The sequence below is a fragment of the Haliotis asinina genome, chromosome 2 (genome assembly GCF_037392515.1).
Source record: "Haliotis asinina isolate JCU_RB_2024 chromosome 2, JCU_Hal_asi_v2, whole genome shotgun sequence".
Lineage (NCBI taxonomy): Eukaryota > Metazoa > Mollusca > Gastropoda > Lepetellida > Haliotidae > Haliotis > Haliotis asinina.
Genome location: NC_090281.1, coordinates 2,355,715 through 2,375,139, shown reverse-complemented (window position 1 = coordinate 2,375,139; position 19,425 = coordinate 2,355,715). Strand labels below are relative to the sequence as shown.

Sequence of the window (19,425 nt, the reverse complement as noted above, 5' to 3'; positions counted from 1 at the left end):
CGGGACAATTATTTCAAATCAAGAACTATGAAGGACCTTTTTAGTAACGTAAGTTCTCATTTAATTCATTGCAATATTAAAAGAATTAGATTTGTAGACTGACATGTAAATAAATATTAAGTATTTTGTGATTGGAAGTTGAATAAGTAACTAAAGGTTGTTAGTTGCTGTATCCTCGAGGGGGTCGAAGTACCGTAAAATTATTGTCCTCCTGAGAGGGTACGTAAGTCCCAAAACATATGAAGTCAAATTTAGTCTTCGATTTTTTTAGCCGTTGTATTTCTGTCATTTTAATTTGTGGCTAGTCTTGCATACAATCGTCAGCAGCTGAGGGGATGGTGTAAATCCAGCTATCGACCATGCAGGTAGCAGAAGTACTGTAAGTCCCCATGGCCTCTAGTATGAAGATCTACCTTCAGTTGTTGGTGATCTATAACCTGTTTTTATATTGTATTGTCTGAATAGTGATATTATTGTTAACTTTCCACGCTAGTTTTAGTTCTTATTGTGATACTCTGGTTGTTTTACTGTCCTTTGTTGACAGTTTTTTTACCATATACATAAATTCAAATTTTAGAATGTCCTCGTCACGATATGGCTGCAATATTGCCGATGTGACGTTAAATATTAACTCACTCACTCATAGCATTTAGTGTTAATTCGGAATGACGACTTCATTTGCTCTCGTGCCTTTTCGAGGATGGGTCCACGTGGCAATGATGTCAAAGCACCATCAAAATAGCCATCAACCCGCTCATTGGGTCCCATCATTAGACATGGATGATGGACTTGAGACGGGTGATCTACTTTACATCCATAGCAGTTTCTGTTGCATAATTCATTTGCTTTGTCCTGAAGTTCATCGACAAAAATAGATTCCATCACGGATTGAAATGAAGATCGAATGCGTTTCCACTTGTTACCGCTTTTGTGATGCACACGTCTCGGAATATGGACCTCATAACAGGTCACAGAGAGCGGTCTCTTATGAGATGTGTTCTCTGGTGCTCCCACATTCAGTCGTTGTCTTAGCATTCTCTCCAGACATCGAGCCCCTGCAAGCCAAGCTGCTAGATGATTTCTGTGAAAAAGTCGCCCTTCCTTCAGCACGTCACCCCGACGTCCCACCACCCTGAATCAGTACCTTGTGAGTTTTGCAATCTTCCTGTAAAAACTGAAAGAGGAAATAATTATTTTTGTTTTTTTTCAGTCACACAACTCATACAAGTTTTGGTTTTCCGTCATACACATTTTAGTTTCTGTCATACACGTTTTAGTTGCTATGATACACATTTCCGTTTCTCACAGACACAATTTAGTTTCTGTCATACACGTTTTAGTTGCTATGATACACATTTCCGTTTCTCACAGACACAACTTAGTTTCTGTCATACACGTTTTAGTTGCTATGATACACATTTCCGTTTCTCACAGACACAATTTAGTTTCTGTCATACACGTTTTAGTGCCTGCCATGCACATTTCAGTTCCTGTCATACACAATTTAGTTTCTGTCTTGCATATTTTAGTTCCTGTCATACACATTGTAGTTTCTTTCATACATATTTTAGCATTTATCATATACGTTTGAGTTTCTAGCATACACATTTCAGTTTGTGTCGTACAAGTTTCTGATTCTATCGTGCATTAATGGTTTCTATTTCGTTTCTTTTTCGTGATTTGATATCAGGTTTTAATAAAATGTCAAAAAACAATAGATGAAAACCCACAATGAAATACCTCATTTCTTTCTTTCTTTCTTTCGTTTTCCTTCTGCCAGCAACATCAGAGGGTTTTCCTTGACATGTTTTGCTAGACACTTACTGTACTAATGACCGAGACTTGTTTATAGACATTTTGTGTTTAGAGGTTCTAGAAAGGATTAAATCCATAGGGTCGAGACTCAGTGCCGTCTGCCAACAGATATCGCTTATCATCTTGAGGTGTTAAAGCCAATTTGGTTACTTTGTCTGTGTAGAGGGTGTTGTGAATGGATCGAATCTGATGATAATTGCCCATGTTTTGTTCATGTTTGAAAAGACAGTTTTAAAGACCCCTGACTCGACCTGTCAAATGATCGTGATCGATGTGTCTCTCGTTGAATTGTACTTTTTACGTTGAACTGCAACAGTGACTTACCAAATTTAATCCAGATTTCCCTCGTGTGTCACATTCATGGGAACTGGGTGGTTTAATATATCCACGATTTGATCGTAATCTTTAAATACATGCTCCATAAAATCAGGTTCTCTGCATACGATCTAATATCTGTAACCACAGGGAATGTGCTCTTGGACATGATAAGTTCCCCTCGTTGTCTCATTATGATCTAAGGGAGTCAAGACAGATTCGACATCTGCATAGACGACAATAGTCACCCAAACCAAATGTTCGAAAAGCTTTGTCAGGTTGTCATTTTAATTCGCTGAGTTTTTTATGATAGCAAGGGACATATTTTACCAAATTGTTTTCAGTCTTGAACGTCCACAAACATTTACGACAAATGAATTTACTCTTATTGTCACCTGCTTTTCTAATCAAGGCTGACAGACTGCTGATCAGAACATAGTGAGACGGTGGGGGTTCGTCTTCTTCCTCCACCTCCTCAGTTAACAAAAGGAGATCGATGTGGCGATTTTGAGGTACTTCTGCAGTTATTGAACTGACTCGCAAAGGACAGATGACATGATGCTGATTCTCATCTTCGTCAACACCATAGACATTGACACTGACATTGACATAGACATTGACACTGACATTGACATAGACATTGACACTGACATAGTTTGTTTTTTTTCAAATTTTGAAATGTGATTTAATCCCATGGGAAATGAACAGTCAGTGAGGTTTAATTGCTGTATTTTATCCTTGTAGTGACTCGCTTGTTCTCGGACTAGATGGGATGGGACGGGACACAAACGGGACAGAACACAATACACAAAGCACATGTCATCGTCCATGTTCTTGATGTTCAACAGACAACGCTTTTTCTCTACCGAAGGGGGCAGAGGGAGATACGAACTTCCACGAAAAGTTTGAAATTTGACCACAGATAATTAGGACTCATCACAGTTTCAAAATTTAAGTTTTAACTATCCCCTCCGTAACTGTCCATCAGTTGCATTATTGTATGTATGGCTTCAGTGTACAACACATTCAAATCACTGGAGACATTTCAGTTCTAAAACAGGGTTCGGAATAAGAAATTTGACCATCGGGATTGGTTTTGTTCAATTTGAATTGAGTACAAAGTCCCTATTTGATGCTTCGTTTTGTTTCTAGCTCGGTTTTCAAGCATGCTATGATTACTGGCTGAATTTTCACAAAGTAGTAGAAGGGATCATTCCCTTCTTGACCTTGAGGAATGAAATCAAATTCCCTTACAGTCCTATTCAATGCTTGTCTAGAGCATGACTGTTCATTATCACCATTAGTTTTCCTACGTTTAGCTGACCCATCACCGCTCTGTTGTTGTGGACTGGTCGAAGAAAAGTGATTCTGTCTAGTGTGTTTGGTGAGGCCTTTGACTGAGGGAAATGTCTTTGAGCAGGCACGACATGTAAATTATTGACGTGAAGCGGTGTTCACTTTTTATATGTCTCTGTAACGCATCACTGTGCAGGAATGATTTGCAACAGTTTTCACAATCAATATGTTTCTCAGACGAACTACAGTTTCTCTGATGTCTAACGAGGGAACGTTTGAGACCAAAGGTATTTTGACAAAACTCACAAGTGAATACGGGCACTGTATATGGGGTAGACATTTTAAAGCGAGTCTAGCAAACAATGTCTTTGGAACACAGATATTTTTTTATGAAATAAGCAAACAAAGAAACAAATAGAATTGTCTAACTTTAAAAAAATGGAGAATACAACATGATGATTCACTAAGGTTAAAAAAATGTTCTTCATATTCCTCGAAATACGTATGTTTCAAAATAAAGTTACAATGTGAGATAATATTTATAGTATCTTTTTTATGTATTATATATTTTTCTGTTGAAATGAGTGCATAATTCTATCTGCTATCTCATCATGTTGTGATCGCCTGAAGGCTTCTATCGCCTGCTGAAAATTGCTGTGTCTGATGCCAAAGCACATCAAGTCTCGATTGGATTCAATCCTACCATTACGTTGTAAAGAGGAAATGTGATCAGTGTAACATGCAAAAGTTAACATTCCGTTTTGGAACAAAACATCGAGAAAATATGAGGTTTCCAAAATGATGTATAATATAAGTCCAGCTCGATTGCAGTGCAGTACGTTCTAAGGGATTCATTTTATCTGTTAGTTTAAGACAATATAAATGTGATCTAGCAAACGCATTAGATGTGAAGGAGAATATTCGAGATTAAATAATTATTCAGTCCACCGTTGACATAATGACAATACCAATTCAACCCATTGTTGACATAAGGTCAATAGGTACGCTGGTGACGTCAGAGCACCACAGATGTGGTGCGATGCAACTTCTTTTTACTCTATTGACCCTTGGGTGAGATTCTCTATTCATCAATAATTTTATTTTGGTTTACTATAAACTGATTCGTACAAAATACAATTATTCGCATTTTCGAAGTAACACATGTACACAACACTACGTAAAGGAAACACAACACTTGAGTAGGTATATTTATGTCATTTTAGTAACACAACAAAAAGTCATTGTCAAGAATGATTGTGATGATTATGCACTTAAGAAAATAGAAGCAACGGTGCCATAAAGTTAAGGTAATGTTCAGGCCTTAGTAGACTGTGTGAATGGACATGTCCTTCGAACCCATTTATCATTGCTATACCAAAGACATGCAGAACGATAATATTGAATGTGAATGTGTGTGTGTGTGTGTGTGTGTGTGTCTGTCTGTCTCTGTCTGTGTGTGTCTCTGTGTGTGTGTGTGTGTGTGTGTGTGTGTGTGTGTGTGTGTGTGTGTGTGTGTGTTAATTTTGAAGGTAAGTTAACTTAGTACTCGCGGAACTGATTTTGCAAACTGTTCTAACAGAAATTAGCACAATATGAGCATTCCACTAACAACTGTCAGTGACAGCGATTCATAACTTGTAGTAAAATAAGGGGAAGACTATGCCTAAAATAACCCTTAGAAGGTCCGGATGGCAACTGCTGTAACGCTAGTCCTCCGTCAGTACAAGGGCCTGTAACCAGTTTAAAGGAATCTACCAATCACAGCGCGTCTTGCAAAGCAGGGATGGGAATTATCCAGTCGTGTATATTGTACGACAATATACACGACGCCGTGTTTATAGACGATTCGCACGTGCAGGTAAACATTGCAGACGCTCACTGCTGAGGGTTTAAGATGATTTTATGCATGACAGGAGTTGTAATTACGTTTAACAACATCCACAGATTTGTCTGTAAATAAAAGTACAGCTGTTACTGTAAATCGTCCATGATGAGGTTATTTTTTACGCTGTAGGCAGCGCTCGATAATGGGGTACATGTAGTGAATTGACCTGGATGTTAGATCAGTGGATGAGTGTGGTGCACAGCTGGGAAAAAGGGTGACAGTCATTTCATGTAGGTGTCACACATGATCGGATCGCCCATGTAGATCAACACTAATAGCTGAAGAGGTCTCAGGTTTGTTTTATGTTTTTTCATCAACGATTTTAAAGCAGTTGGATACAGTGAATTTAAAGGGGCACATGTTGTGATGTTTTACCGGACACATCTTTACCAAAAATGAACGCATTTTTCTGTTGAGTTCAGCAGTTTCAAGATGAGTGACCCCGAGATCAAGCAGCTTACTGACCAGTTAAATCTTATCCAGCATCCCAGTGGGGGAGCGTTCCGGGAGATGTGGAGAGGAGAAAGAATGGTCAGTTTCACAGAAAAGACCGCGTAAGTTTATTGAAATGTTATTGTATACTAGCCACATAAAGAAACTGTGAATTGTCAAAATATTCTCCCATTTGATAAGTACAATAACCATGTCAACGGCACATATAAACTTAAATGGAGTGATCATGAGACCATATCAAGTCGTGAGAATTTCAGTAGAAAAGTCAATCACAATGACGTCACAAGTCCACAAGCAGGACAGGGGTGAAACGACCATGTCACAAGCTCAATAGTGGGTATGTCCACCATTGGCAGTGAGAACAGCAGTGCATCAACGATGCATAGACCCTATCAAACGTGGAAGGAAGGCTTGTGGGATATGTCACGCCAGATTCTCTCAAGTTCTGTTCCAAGGTCAAGGATGTTATCTGGCAGAGAAGGAGGCGTTGACGTTGGTCCATCTCATTCCAAACATGTTCTGTTGGGGAGAGATCCGGTGAATTTGCAGGCCAAGGCAGTAAGTCAACGTTATGGAAATCCATAGCAATCCTTGCTGTATGACTGCAGGCATTGTCCTGTTGGAATGTTAACCCAGGGCCATGATGTTGCAGAAAAGGAATTGCCGCAGGTCGAGGAATCTGATCCCTGTAGCCCACACCAGTTAAATTGCCCTGAAAAATCACCAAAGGAGGTCTTTAGCATGCTGTTATTCAACCCCAAATTGTCACGGAACCACCACCAAAGCGATTCCTCTCCAAGACACAGGCCTGTGCATAACGTTCTCCCACGCATCTATAGGCACAGTGACATCCATCACTATGGGAAATGTTAAACCTGGACTCCTCTGTCAAAAAAACATTACTTCACCAAAACAAGGGTCTGCGGACATAATTTCAGCACCACATTCGGCAAGCTTGTCGATGACGTGTCAAGATAGGTCGTATGGTGGGACGTCGCGGACTGAACCTGTGATGACTTAAGTTAAACGTTGTCAAAATGTGTTAGGGTGAATATGGCAAAGTCCTGGTATGGTCTGGGCAATCATCACTGCAGTCTGAAACCTGTGGCAAGATAGGTCACCCTTATACATCTGTCCTGCTGTGACATTGTTACATGCAGATGTCCAGAACGTGGCCGATCGGTGACGTCATTTGTGTTCTAGTAGCATCTCACCAGTGCAGAAATGGTGTTCTGGTATCAGTGGAAATGTGCAGCCACCTGTCATTGAGACATTCTCCCACGGACCATCCCAATGGCCTCATGGCGTTGTGCAAACATTAGCCTTGGCATGCTCTGCGTTTCAATAGCCGTTTAATTTTTTGAACAATCACAAGGGCAGGGGTTGAGCTTTCCAAAGTGACAGTATTGTGTGGCATTTATTGGCTCTGTTTCTCTTTCCCAGAATGCACATGCAACAGCATATTGCATGTAGGATGCATGTGTCTACACCGGTTATGTAAATTTAGATTTCAAATTTTTGTATGCACAGTTTCTTTATGTGCCTAGTATATATTGAAGTATGAGTATGTTTGGAGATTGTAGTCTGTAAACAGTATGTTCTTCCTGTTTATGTGGAGGTAGATGCCAGGAGGCAGTATGTTATGTAAATGGTAGGTTGAGATAGTTGTCAGGAAGCAATAAATTGTAAGTGGAATATGTCATGATGTTGTCGGGAAGCAGTAGTTGTAGGTAGAGTAGGTGTAGTTAGTTGTTGGGAAACTTGGTTATCTAAATTGTTGGTGGAGATAGTTGTCAGGTTGCAGCATATTACGAGTGGAGATAATTGTCTGGAAGCAGCACATTGTGGGTGGAGATAGTTGTCAGGAAGCAGCACATTGTGGGTGGAGATCCTTGTCTGGAAGCAGCACATTGTGGGTGGAGATCGTTGTCAGGAAGCAGCACATTGTGGGTGGAGATCGTTGTCAGGAAGCAGCACATTGTGGGTGGAGATCGTTGTCAGGAAGCTGCATAATTTTGTAAATTGTGGGTGGAGTGTTTGGTGCGTATGAAGAGTATAAATGATACCACTGTTGTGCAGTCATGATGGTTCTCGTAACGTCGGCACCAGCATCTACTTCATGCTGAAAGCCCCTAACTTCGTCTCCTGGCACAAGGCCCTGTCAGACGAGTTCTTCTACTGGCATGCAGGAGGCACAGCCAAGGTAAGCTGCTGTCCTCACTCACATTGTTTACAGAAGTATTTTCATGTTAATGTATTTGACATGCCAGTGTTCTTACAGTGCATCAGTACATTAAGTGTTTGAAATTAATCAAACCAGTGTCCAGCTGTCTGCCTAAGATTCAGTTGCTACTTTTAATATTTTTAGCATTTAATAAAAATATAAAACTGAGAGTTAATGCCTCTGCTTCTTTATTGGTCCTGTTATTAAGCCATCACATGCTACAATCTTGTTAAAATGAAGGACAATAATAATGAATTGTCAACATTGAGCTGACATCCTGCTGACATGTTTGTTGAAGGTGCACTTCCTGGACAACGATGGCAAGCACAGTTGTGCTCTACTTGGTGATGTATTGAAGAACCCACAGTGTGCTTACCAGGTTCTTGTACCCCATGAGACATGGTATGCCTGTGAGTTGATGGATCGAGAATATGTCTTGTACAGCGCTGCTGTCATACCAGGTGCGTGATATCTCTGATGGACCGTAGTTGTAGTCAAAGGGAAAGTATTGTGACCAAACTGTGTCTCTTGTGTTTGATATATCATATCATGCTACTGTGAAGCTGTGCCTTGTCCCAGCACAGTGTTATATGGCACCATATCATTGTCCTTAGTTATGGCTGTAGTACTGATACTTCAAACATAGTCATCGAGTCAAACCTTGTTTTTATCTATTAAAGTCTATTTTCCATTATTGAGAACAAAAATATTTAAATGTATTTTAGGATTCCTCAGTAACATACTTTATGATTACATGTTTTGTATGTCATACCTAGTCATCAAGAGAGACACACAGTTTGAAATCAGGATCTGGTGTCCTTATGTCTGACCCTTTGCCCTGAAATGAATTGTGACAATGTATACTCACATTCATTGTTTTTCATATCCAGCCATTGTTCCATCATTTTCAGGTTTTGAGTTCAAGGACTGGATAGAAGGGAAAAGGTCAGAAATGATTCAACAATTTCCACAACATGAAGACCTGATCACCCGACTCACTAATTCCTAATTCAGCTGTTTACTTAACATGAAGACTTGATCACCTGACTCACTAATTCCTAATTCAACTGTTTCCACAACATGAAGACTTGATCACCTGACTCACTAATTCCTAATTCAGCTGTTTCCACAACATGAAGACCTGATCATTCAACTCACTAATTCCTAATTCAGCTGTTTCCACAACATGAAGACCTGATCACCCGACTCACTAATTCCTAATTCAGCTGTTTCCACAAATTGAAGACTTGATCACCAGACTCCACAACATGAAGACTTGATCATCCAACTCAATAATTCCTAATTCAGGTGTTTCCACAACTTCCAACTCACTAGATAATTAAAACTGACTTAACAGCTGGGTAACGGTGATTATAAGAGCTGGTTAAGAGATGACCCAGATTATTGAACAACTTGTTTCAGAACATAATACCAAAAGGCCTTCTTGTTCTCAGGGCTACGCTGTTCCAGGGATGTGCTTGTATTGTGTATGCTATGTATGTGTTCTGTGATTTTGAATAGTGTAACAGAACTTATTATTAGCTCATACGTTTTAGAAGATATATAGGTCCTTATAGGTCATTTATTACACTATAATATACATACATTTGTACACTGTTTTTCAGAATAGACTATTACAAAACAACCGAAAATTAAAGTTATTGCTCATATCTGGGTGATAATGACCTGACCATGTGCCATGTACAGTGTTGGTTATTGAGATTTTACTGTGCTGGCACTGAACCCACTGGGCTACATCAGTAGTTGATCAGCTGACAGTTGATTCCAGCATGAGGTGAAATGAGGTATAGTGTCACATTCAAGCTCATTGCACATTCTGCATCATACATGCTGCATCATACTTGCTGATGTGTATCTGCTTGTACCAGTCCCGGCGTTCTACTACCAGTTGTGAGGCACAATTGTGAGACAGTGGAGTAGGCAATTAGCAAAGAAAACACGCCTTACTCCACAATCTGATAGAATGGATGAACCCTAGCTAATATGGGTTTAGCTATGTAACTGAACCTGGTGAACAAGACAGACATTTTATTCTTAAAAATCACATTTAGTAACACATATTAAAATCTAAGAAAATTAATATCGATACATATTAAAAGATTGAACAAAGTCCAGTTTTGATAAGTTTTATATAAGTTTAGAGTTAAGTGGGGAATAGTCACCTTTCATTAGAGAAACTTTTTTTTTCAATATTAGTATGTTTGCAGAAATATTAGTATTGAGAAAGAAACTGATGTCTATGGGTATTTAGTGCTGGACAGTATAATATAATGTGAAGTTCATTACAGACAGATGATGTACATCTTACATCTTTCAATTCCGTAACGCAACGTCCTGTTTCAGTGGGCAACCTAGACGGACCTTCAGGAAGTACCAGTACTGACTGCCCCATATCTTTGATAATCTATTTCATTATTTCTGCATCCATCGGTGTTCTTTATTGCAAACCGTATATGCTCTTCAACGAGTTATTGAACTATGCTGTCTGTGGGTATTCTTCAGCAATTGGACTGTTTCATTGTAGGGAAGCACCACCTATGTGCACTGAACCATTACTTAATGCGTCTCACAAATGGGAGGACATCGTCCCGACTAATGCAGGTAGTCAGTGCTTGGGGTCCTGTGCAAAATTTTAACATGAACACCCTACACTGACAGCAGTTATCTCCCTTATGCCAAACACCACACAGGCTAACAATAAATACCGTCTTCTAACATCTTTCTGCTTGGCTTTACATATATATGCCATGTTTCTGTCTCCATTTCTAAACCTACAAATCATGAAACACAAGGCATGTAAAATACAAACAAGGGATGAAGATGAAATATGTACAGATTTATTCATAAACAGATCTAGATTCACTACAACAAATATTCTCCATACATCAGTAAAGCAGCCTTATGTAAATCACCACGGCAGTAGCAACTACCTGGTATATGACTAACATGTATATCAAAACCAGTAAATGAGACAGTGTTCAATCACAGTACAAACAACTTAAAAATGTAAACATTATGCTGCCAGGAACAGCTACAGCCTGAACGAACAGACCGATGTAAAAAAGTATTTCTAAGAATATTACAGTTCATAAAAAAACCTCAGAGGTTGCCTGCCAGTGTTGCAGATACTGAGGAAAGGTTCAGTTGATGCATTTGTTTGGAAATGAGATAAAGATTACAATGGTTAGATTAGTTGTGGTGGAACATAACATACAGATACCCCCAACTTAATTTATATTTCTAGATGGTGTTTTTCCTATACAAGTGTATAAACAAGACGGCTATTGTCCACGACTAGCATTGTCTGAAACCACCCAGACTTGAGGCCATGTGAGACAGAGAGAGTTTACCCCTTACTGACAGACTGATGTATGGATGAATGTACAGATGAATGTATTTACAAATGAAGGCCATGCAAGTGGCCTGGAAATGTGTCTGTGTCTGAACATAATCTACCAAAAATATTGTACATGCAAATATCAAATACCTGATGATGATGATGACCTTCCTTGACACAACCAAGATCTTCATGATACTCTAACAATGTCTCAATATCTTTGTGTAACTCTAATAATGTCTCATTGAAACTGTATTGAGTGTAAAGTGACTTTTTGTGAAAGTGCTAGGTAACGTTCAAACCTGTCAGAGGTTATGCATTTCCAAACTGTATATCTTTAAGAAAAAATATCACTGACATAAGAAACAAAGTTGCAGACATGTTGATTCGAAAACGAAACATCAACATATCTTTGTATCACCATGACAACAAATGAGGATACCATGAAATACCACTGAGTTAAACCACACTTACATACCTGGAAATGTTATGTAACTTGTCAAAAAATCCTTCATGTAATGACATACATGCAATGCTTTAAGTGTGAAAGCACTGACACATCTTGAAATGCATAGCAAAAATAAATAGTACACAGAACTCCACAAACAATCCCATAGACATGTAATATCTGGCGCCACGAAGAATACTGATGGGAAAATATGAAACATCACAGGTAACTGACTTGGTCCATGCTATCACAAATTGAGTTTTAGGACTTGGCAGTTTCATATACACCATGTCCCAGGTTTCCCTTCCTGGAAATTCCATCATGTTCGAAGTGAGCAAATGCTTCCCCTCGGTCACGTGCAGAGCGGAATGTCTGGAGATGGGGACGAGCCTGGAACAAAGAACATGAAGACTGGTTACACACACTGAGCAGCCTTCGAAATTAATGTTGGCCCCTAGGCTCGAAGCTGACTGAAGAACACTTGGACCCACAGCTTTTGATTTCTCCAGGTTCTTATGGCTGACTGTTTTCATTCACAAATAACTAACAGTATTATTTTTCAGAACATATCATTCAGTAATTTCTAGTTTAGTTATAACTTTTTTTCTTCGCTGTCACATATTTTGTTTGCTGGGAACAACTTACACTGCAGCTAACATATAGGGCTTTATGTTCTGATGGTGTGGGTCCTTCGGACCTGCAGCTTTCATGGTTAAGGGCAAACACTGATCTCCTCAGGGGAGGTCCATACCATCACACATCATATCAGTATACAAAACAGTTTTCTGTGTAAAAATGTATAGGGGACTGACGGCATACTGGGCGACATGCGAAACCAGTGACCTAGTTTTACCTAACCTATGTTTCAGGAGTTATATACAGTTTCATGATGTAAATGTATCCCCCATGGCATTCCTACAACCTATAGCCACACTGTATAGAGTGCTATATGCTAGACAGGTTTCACATCGTAGAATGGTGCTCGTAATTGGTGCTGTGGTTCATTGTTAAAAAGTTCACAAATGTTCGCTGACGTAGTTGACACATGACATCTGTTCCCAATTGCGCAGATTGATGCTCATGTTTTTGATCACAGGATTGCCTGGTCCAGACTTTATTATTTACAGACCGCCACCATATAGCTGGAATATTGCTGAGTGCAGCGTAACACTAAACTCACTCACTTACTAGTATTGGAGTCTTGCTGTTACTGAAGGGTTGTGTGATGATGTACTTCTCAAAAATGTCTCTGGAGCATATTTTAACAGCTAACGATATTGTAACATGTTACATACTAAGGAAGTGTAATCCCAAATATACCATATGCTATGTTTGACGGGTTAACATACACAATATGGGTTGTGTGATGATGTACTTCTCAAAAATGTCTCTGGAGCATATTTTAACAGCTAACGATATTGTAACAAGTTACATACTAAGGAAGTGTAATCCCAAATATACCATATGCTATGTTTGACCAATTTCTAAATGGCACTGTCTAATCATAGGAGCCATGACAATTAACACTGATCAGAGGGGTACACAAAGTCCACAGTCTAGACTACCAGTTGTCTGACTTTCATTTTTGAGGAGGTTGAGGTGGCTGACTGTGTGTGCTGGCGATTAGTGCCTGACTCTGCCGTAGAGGGTTTGAATCCCTGATGGGACTCAATTCAGAAAAGTACTAGAATTTGTACTTTACGTATGTTATTTCTAAATGGCCTTGTGTTATCATAGCTAATGATATTCTTCAATAAAACATAAGTCCATGATATATATACATACATTCCTGGTAAACCTTGGCATCTGCCAGAGGGGGGCAGGATCCACGGGGTTCTGGTAGGTCTTCAATAGGGAGGCTCTGGTGTTGTACACAGCTCTGGAGTGTTGTTTCTGCAGACAGAACAGTTTGGGAAAAAATTATAACATTATCCATAACCACTGCATGGTACTTGCAATAACTGAATAATTAGCTTTCATCATAACACACAAACTGCACTCATACAATGATTCATGGAAATCACAACAAAATAACATGTTATCTTAGTTAAGAACATTAGACTATCACTGTCTGATAAGCCGCCAGTTCTGCTCCACACTGAGAATTCAATTGTAGCACATCTTAGCAGTGTGTGAAATAAGCCCAAAGTTCAGCCAGTCAGACATCAGGGAAGGTAACTTCTAAATGTTACCAGCCCCAAATGGATTTAACCAAACCAAGACATCAAGATAGGGTGAATATACACAGATGTGTGGAACATCTAAAATTTTTACCAGACCATCTAGCTAGCTTTAAATCTTGACTGTCCATCAGAAATCTAGGCCATCTGAGACAGGCCTTATTTCACACACTGATCTCAGGTAACATGCTTATGTCTCCAGGTATGAGTATGTTACTGTTATCACCCAACATTAATCCTAATGTACTGGGTGAAGAGACATTACTAGATGCATTTCATCATCTCATAGCTGTCCAAATAACTAAATGAAAGCGAATGATATTGACAGCCAGAATGCTTGTTACAAACTGACACACACTTGCTTACGAACAACTTTCTGTGTAAAATGAACTACTAATGAGCAGTTATAACTAAAATAGAGATCCTTTTGAGTTATACCTATATTTGACTGTAGTTTGGATCTATTTGAATGCCTGCCCACACACATTGTCCACTAAATTACTGTATAAGTAAGGACACAATTCAAGTGGGTCAACAGCACCTCATCAAGGATGGTGCACCATCAACCATTGACGGTAGAACAAGTACCTGCACAAACTCCCTGTTTCACAGTCTCATCGTCTCAAATGTAACATTACAAGTATAATATTACAACTATCAAGATTACAAGTAAAATATTTGAGCTATGACAAGTAAAATGTTAGTCTATTGTAAAGGACGTATCATGAATGTTTTATTTTTCATACAACTATGGTTATGAATATATATGAAAATATATATATATGAAGCAGAATGTGATACATACAATAATCTGAAATAGTAATTTGAAACAAATAATGACAAGTCTGACATCGCACATCTCACATAAATACTCAGGCAAATGTCAGTTTCACGTACTTAGTATCATTTAGTTCTTTCATTGGAATCATTTTAGTCAAACCAAACAGGACCTAAAAGAACCTGTCACTATGGCTGCACAAATAGTTCATCTTATAAGCCCATGATCAATATATTTCTGTCAGTTACGATAGAGAGTAATGGTCTCTTGGATACAATATCTAAAGGTCTGCTTCTGATGAATTATTTCATTTCAATTCTAAAGATATTTGTCTCTATGTCACAAATACAATGAAACCCGCTAGAAGCAGCCTAAGAGAACATCAGAAAATCAGATCTATGTAAGGTGAGAGTCATACCTACAGACAACGATGTTTGTCTGTGAGTGTTCTAACTACATGTATCTAGAAAAGGTTGAGCAAGAGAGGTGATAACATGAATGAGACAAGGAATGGAGAAATGTCTAGTGCACAATAATTCATTTTCAAAAGTAAGATGTATCAAGTATTTCTAGTGTGTCAGGGCAGTCCTATGGAGTGGACACAGTTGTTTTGTTGTGACCACTAGAAGCTATATACTGCCATACATGGATATCTACACTGAGGGACTATACTGCATAGAATGCTACAACATTCTCAAAGCAGGCTGTAACCATGCTCAGGCTGATGGTACAGTTGTTAGCTTTGCAATGTGTGTTTCACAATATGTATATTTGATAAGCACTGAAGCATAACTGAAAGAAGACTATATAAAGCATATATATGATCTAACTATGACGTGCACAGAGAATCATGAACAACTACAATGTTTACTACTCAGGGATGTAAGGTAGAGCTTTAAGAAACTTACACGTAAAAGTGGGGCAGTGTGGCTTCTCCTCTGACAAAACCAATGTTATATTGTTGATGGAGAGAATAGTATTGATATGTCAGAATGACAGAGCTCTTCACAAGTGTAACTGTTTAATACAATTGTATCAAATTAAACATTTAGTCAAATAAATACAAATGATACACACTGGATCTCCCAACAACTTGCTGGCAATAGGGATTGCAGTATTTTCATTGTCATACAGGTGAACACACATGCACACAACAGGTGAACACACACATGCACACAACAGGTGAACACACACATGCACACAACAGGTGAACACATACATGCACTAGACCTCCCTCACACCAGTCCCAATCCACAAGGCATTTGTAGTATCATGTAACACCATACGTTATCATAGGCTTATGAAAACCATAGTCTTGTGGAAAGGGTCCCATATCTACAATATGCGATATAGCATACAGTATTCACAGTCCTACAGGTCAAGACACACACATAGACAGGACCTCAACAAATACACCAAGCCCAAGGACGTGTTGTGTATTCACAGTCCTAAATGTCAAGACACACATAGAGAGGACCTCAACAAATACACCAAGCCCAAGGACGTGTTGTGTATTCACAGTCCTACAGGTCAAGACACACACATAGAGAGGACCTCAACAAATACACCAAGTCCAAGGACGTGTTGTGTATTCAATGTCCTACAGATCAAGACACGCATGCACACACACAGAGGATCTCAACAAATACAACAAGCCTGAAGTTGTATAGTGTATTCAGTGTCCTACAGGTCAAAACGTAGGATCACCCCTACATTGGGTCAGGTGTAGCTCACCTTACTGTCCTCCTGCTTCTTAGCCAGTTCCTGCTGTCGGCGTTGCTGCTGCCACCGATCCTGGTACTTGTGCTCTAACAGGTCAAAAATGGGTGTTGATGGTCTGAGGGGGACAAAATGGGGTAGCAAGTTATAATGTACTAAGCATACAGCTCACATGGTAACACAACACACAGAATACTAGAATCTGTTCTTTACTGATGAAAATATAATCCCAAATATAACATGGAGGTCCTGTAATATTTATACTGACTTTATGTTCCACTAAGTTTTCAACATTCACATTAAGATATGATGAGTTCCTCTTTCTCTTCATGCACAACACTGAATTCTGCAAAAGTATGGGTGTGATTCCATTAGTTTCACTTGAACCCACAAACATATGATCCCCGCATGACTAAGACAGATATCTCTGTTGACATGGCACCCTGCTACAGAAACTCTCTGGACGTCATTAAACACTAATCTACCTTGTAGAGATGCCAAACACCATTGTGGGAGGAATTCGGCGGACTCGTGTCCTCTTTTTCTCTTCCCCAGAAGCACGCCGCCTCACATCATGAGTGGCACGGAACTCGTAGTGCTCCGGCGCTGTGACTAGCCCTGCCTGTACTGCAGCTCGGTTCAAGGACATGAAGTCTCTCTCGGCCTTCTTCTCCTGGTGGTGGAAAGGCAAGGATGAGGTAGTGCCACTCCATCCACGCAGAGCTGTTGCCATAGAAACATGTCATGCATAAGGACAAAACATACTTTAGATTAGAATGTCAAGAAATTTTGATTCTTCATTACCTGTGAGGCAAACTTAAAGTGAAGATATCTATCACATATACATAAATTGCAAACAAACATATCTTCATAACTATCAAGATTGATATCATATACATTTGTTATGTTCTGGCCCTTACATTGGGATTTTTAACCTGATTTTCAACACTTAAGAAATTCTTGCATCAGTTATTCATCCATATATCAGAAGAAAGGGCCATATAAGATCCCTGAAACGCAGTGTCTCACCATCGCCAGCGCTGTTGTCACGTTTTTCATTAGGCCTCCCAAAGGTAAAACCATCAGCAGAGAGGTAGCCACGCCTCTTGGGTCTGCCCAGCTGATCCTGGGAAGAAAACATAAATCTTTAGCTTAAAAAAATCAATGCAAATTTGTTTGTCCAGAGCGTTTCTTATCAACAAACCTCTACAATTCATGTGATTCATTGTCAGACTGGAAACATCTGTTCATAATCTCTACATCTGGGATGAACACAAACAGTTATATAGCCCACACAAAAATTCACAGATTACTGAATTCATTCAATAGAACCATTACATCTAAAACTTGGACGTATTTTCTTTGAATAATATCATAGTCACTCTTTAGAAGATCCATGATAACACACTTGACCCAGTGAGTTTTAGAACCTGTTGCCACAATATCGCATGAGTGAGTGAGTTTATTTTATGCCGCTTTTAGCACTATTCAGCAATATCAAAACATCAGACACCAGAAATGGGCTTCACACATTGTACCAACTAGGCTATTCCACCGCCCCAATATTGCATGAAAAGAAATTAGGTATGTATACCGAGTGAATAATCTATACATGAGATGTTCATTATTGACCGTTTAACCTACTAGTTCTTTTGACAGCCCATAAAATAATTACTTTGTTAAATGGAACCATGGAGCAATTCCCAAGAATTTTAATGGCTTATAAAGTTATATCCTATAACCGTTAGCTGAACAGGACAGTTTATTTTGGTAAAATCATGGGAGGTAGGATTGTGTATCCTTTCACAAAAGTGTGTTACAACGAATCAAGACGTTATTCTCATGCATTCAACATAAACAACCAGATCGATTCGCGAATCAACAAGCCAAACATGGCACTGTGTGGTTGCTATGTGAAACTTACCCTTAGCAGAAGCTCGTTAGTTAGCATGGTATCTCGCTGGCAGCCCAGGTCACCTGTCGCCGTGTAGGTGAAGGGGGTTTCGAAGGATGCTGCCATAGTTCTGAGAAGGAAAGGCGACTATGTGAAAAGCGAGTATCCTCCTGAATGTCACCGAGATGGCCGTATCTGCGATAGACCTACTTGTGTGGGAATGATGGCGTCCGTAACTATGGTTGCAACCTCTGACCCATAACAACATTCCCCTAGTGGAGCATATTTTCAAGGGGCGCAACTCCGCCGCTGCAGCCCACAAAACAGTCGTGGATAGCAAATTGAAAATCGTCTAAAAAAGTTGTGTTCATGCTTTTATTCCCAGAATTATATTTTCAGACTTTTCCTCAGCAATACTATACAGTACATGTAGCTTCATAATATGCAAATACAGTGTTTCCTACATCACACTGTCAAATGTTCACAGGTATGTAAAGTGGTCAAACCAGGGAGACTATATATAGACTGTAGATTATCCCTGGTCAAACTAAGTATGAATACGAAGCGTTATATGTTTACAGATTTTACTACGTAGTACAACGCTGTACAGGTAGGACTCAACTATAGTATTTCCTTGATCATATTGTCGTCACAAAAACTTTACAAACATATCTAAAGCATTTGACCATTTCTAATGCCAAATATCTGTTGTTCTGTTATATATTTTCTGCTTGATATGGTGTACCACCAGTGTGTATCTCGATTCCTTACCTGAAAGGAAATACCTCTCTTTTTTAACCGCATTAAGGTATATTAGCAACGTCATCTAGTATTTACTCAACTAGCTAGATTCCTCACGTTCGCCGAATTTAATCACTGAAAAAAAAACACACGGTGCAATCTGGCCAGTGGAGGGGATTGGGGGTCTAGTTCCCCCGGGTTCCTTCACCAACATGAGTACAACATGTGAAGCCCATTTCTGGTGTCTCCCGCCGTGATGTTCCTGGAATATTGCTACAACCATAAACACTCACTAACAGTGTAATCTCGTCAGTCCGGA

General features: G+C 39.3%; 2 protein-coding genes and 1 pseudogene across 3 annotated transcripts; 1 reads left to right on the top strand and 2 right to left on the bottom strand.

The window, feature by feature from the left end:
- Positions 1–636: 636 nt before the first annotated feature.
- Positions 637–2,037, bottom strand: LOC137274740 (uncharacterized; annotated as a pseudogene).
- Positions 2,038–5,199: 3,162 nt separating this feature from the next.
- Positions 5,200–10,118, top strand: LOC137273112 (uncharacterized). The gene is made up of 5 exons (XM_067805569.1): positions 5,200–5,284; positions 5,734–5,865; positions 7,844–7,967; positions 8,287–8,449; positions 8,900–10,118. The coding sequence occupies exons 2-5, from the start codon at positions 5,744–5,746 to the stop codon at positions 8,995–8,997; spliced, it is 507 nt and encodes a 168-aa protein (XP_067661670.1). The 5' UTR covers positions 5,200–5,284; positions 5,734–5,743; the 3' UTR covers positions 8,998–10,118.
- Positions 10,119–10,824: 706 nt separating this feature from the next.
- Positions 10,825–18,637, bottom strand: LOC137273111 (cilia- and flagella-associated protein 77-like). Of its 2 annotated transcripts, XM_067805566.1 has the most exons (7): positions 18,396–18,618; positions 17,501–17,597; positions 16,957–17,194; positions 16,487–16,589; positions 15,661–15,690; positions 13,580–13,687; positions 10,825–12,184 (listed from the first exon to the last, which is right to left on the bottom strand). In XM_067805566.1, exons 1-7 carry the CDS (start codon positions 18,489–18,491, stop codon positions 12,056–12,058), a joined length of 801 nt encoding a protein of 266 aa, XP_067661667.1. In that variant the 5' UTR covers positions 18,492–18,618; the 3' UTR covers positions 10,825–12,055. The 2 variants fall into 2 exon arrangements, with proteins under 2 accessions (XP_067661667.1, XP_067661668.1); XM_067805567.1 differs by lacking the exon at positions 15,661–15,690 and having other exon boundaries at positions 18,396–18,637.
- Between the last annotated feature and the right edge of the window lie 788 nt (positions 18,638–19,425).

What these genes read in the sequence shown, in the direction of transcription:
- LOC137273111 (XM_067805566.1), bottom strand. Translation starts at nt 18,491, where the DNA reads ATGGCAGCATCCTTCGAAACCCCCTTCACCTACACGGCGACAGGTGAC. An exon ending in GTGTTTGGCATCTCTACAAG is followed by an intron (nt 16,590 to 16,956) that starts GTAGATTAGTGT and finishes TGTCCCCCTCAG; the next exon opens with ACCATCAACACCCATTTTTG. An exon ending in AGAAGCAGGAGGACAGTAAG is followed by an intron (nt 15,691 to 16,486) that starts GTGAGCTACACC and finishes TGGTTTTGTCAG; the next exon opens with AGGAGAAGCCACACTGCCCC.
- LOC137273112 (XM_067805569.1), top strand. Translation starts at nt 5,744, where the DNA reads ATGAGTGACCCCGAGATCAAGCAGCTTACTGACCAGTTAAATCTTATC. An exon ending in AGTTTCACAGAAAAGACCGC is followed by an intron (nt 5,866 to 7,843) that starts GTAAGTTTATTG and finishes ACTGTTGTGCAG; the next exon opens with TCATGATGGTTCTCGTAACG. An exon ending in CAGCGCTGCTGTCATACCAG is followed by an intron (nt 8,450 to 8,899) that starts GTGCGTGATATC and finishes CATCATTTTCAG; the next exon opens with GTTTTGAGTTCAAGGACTGG.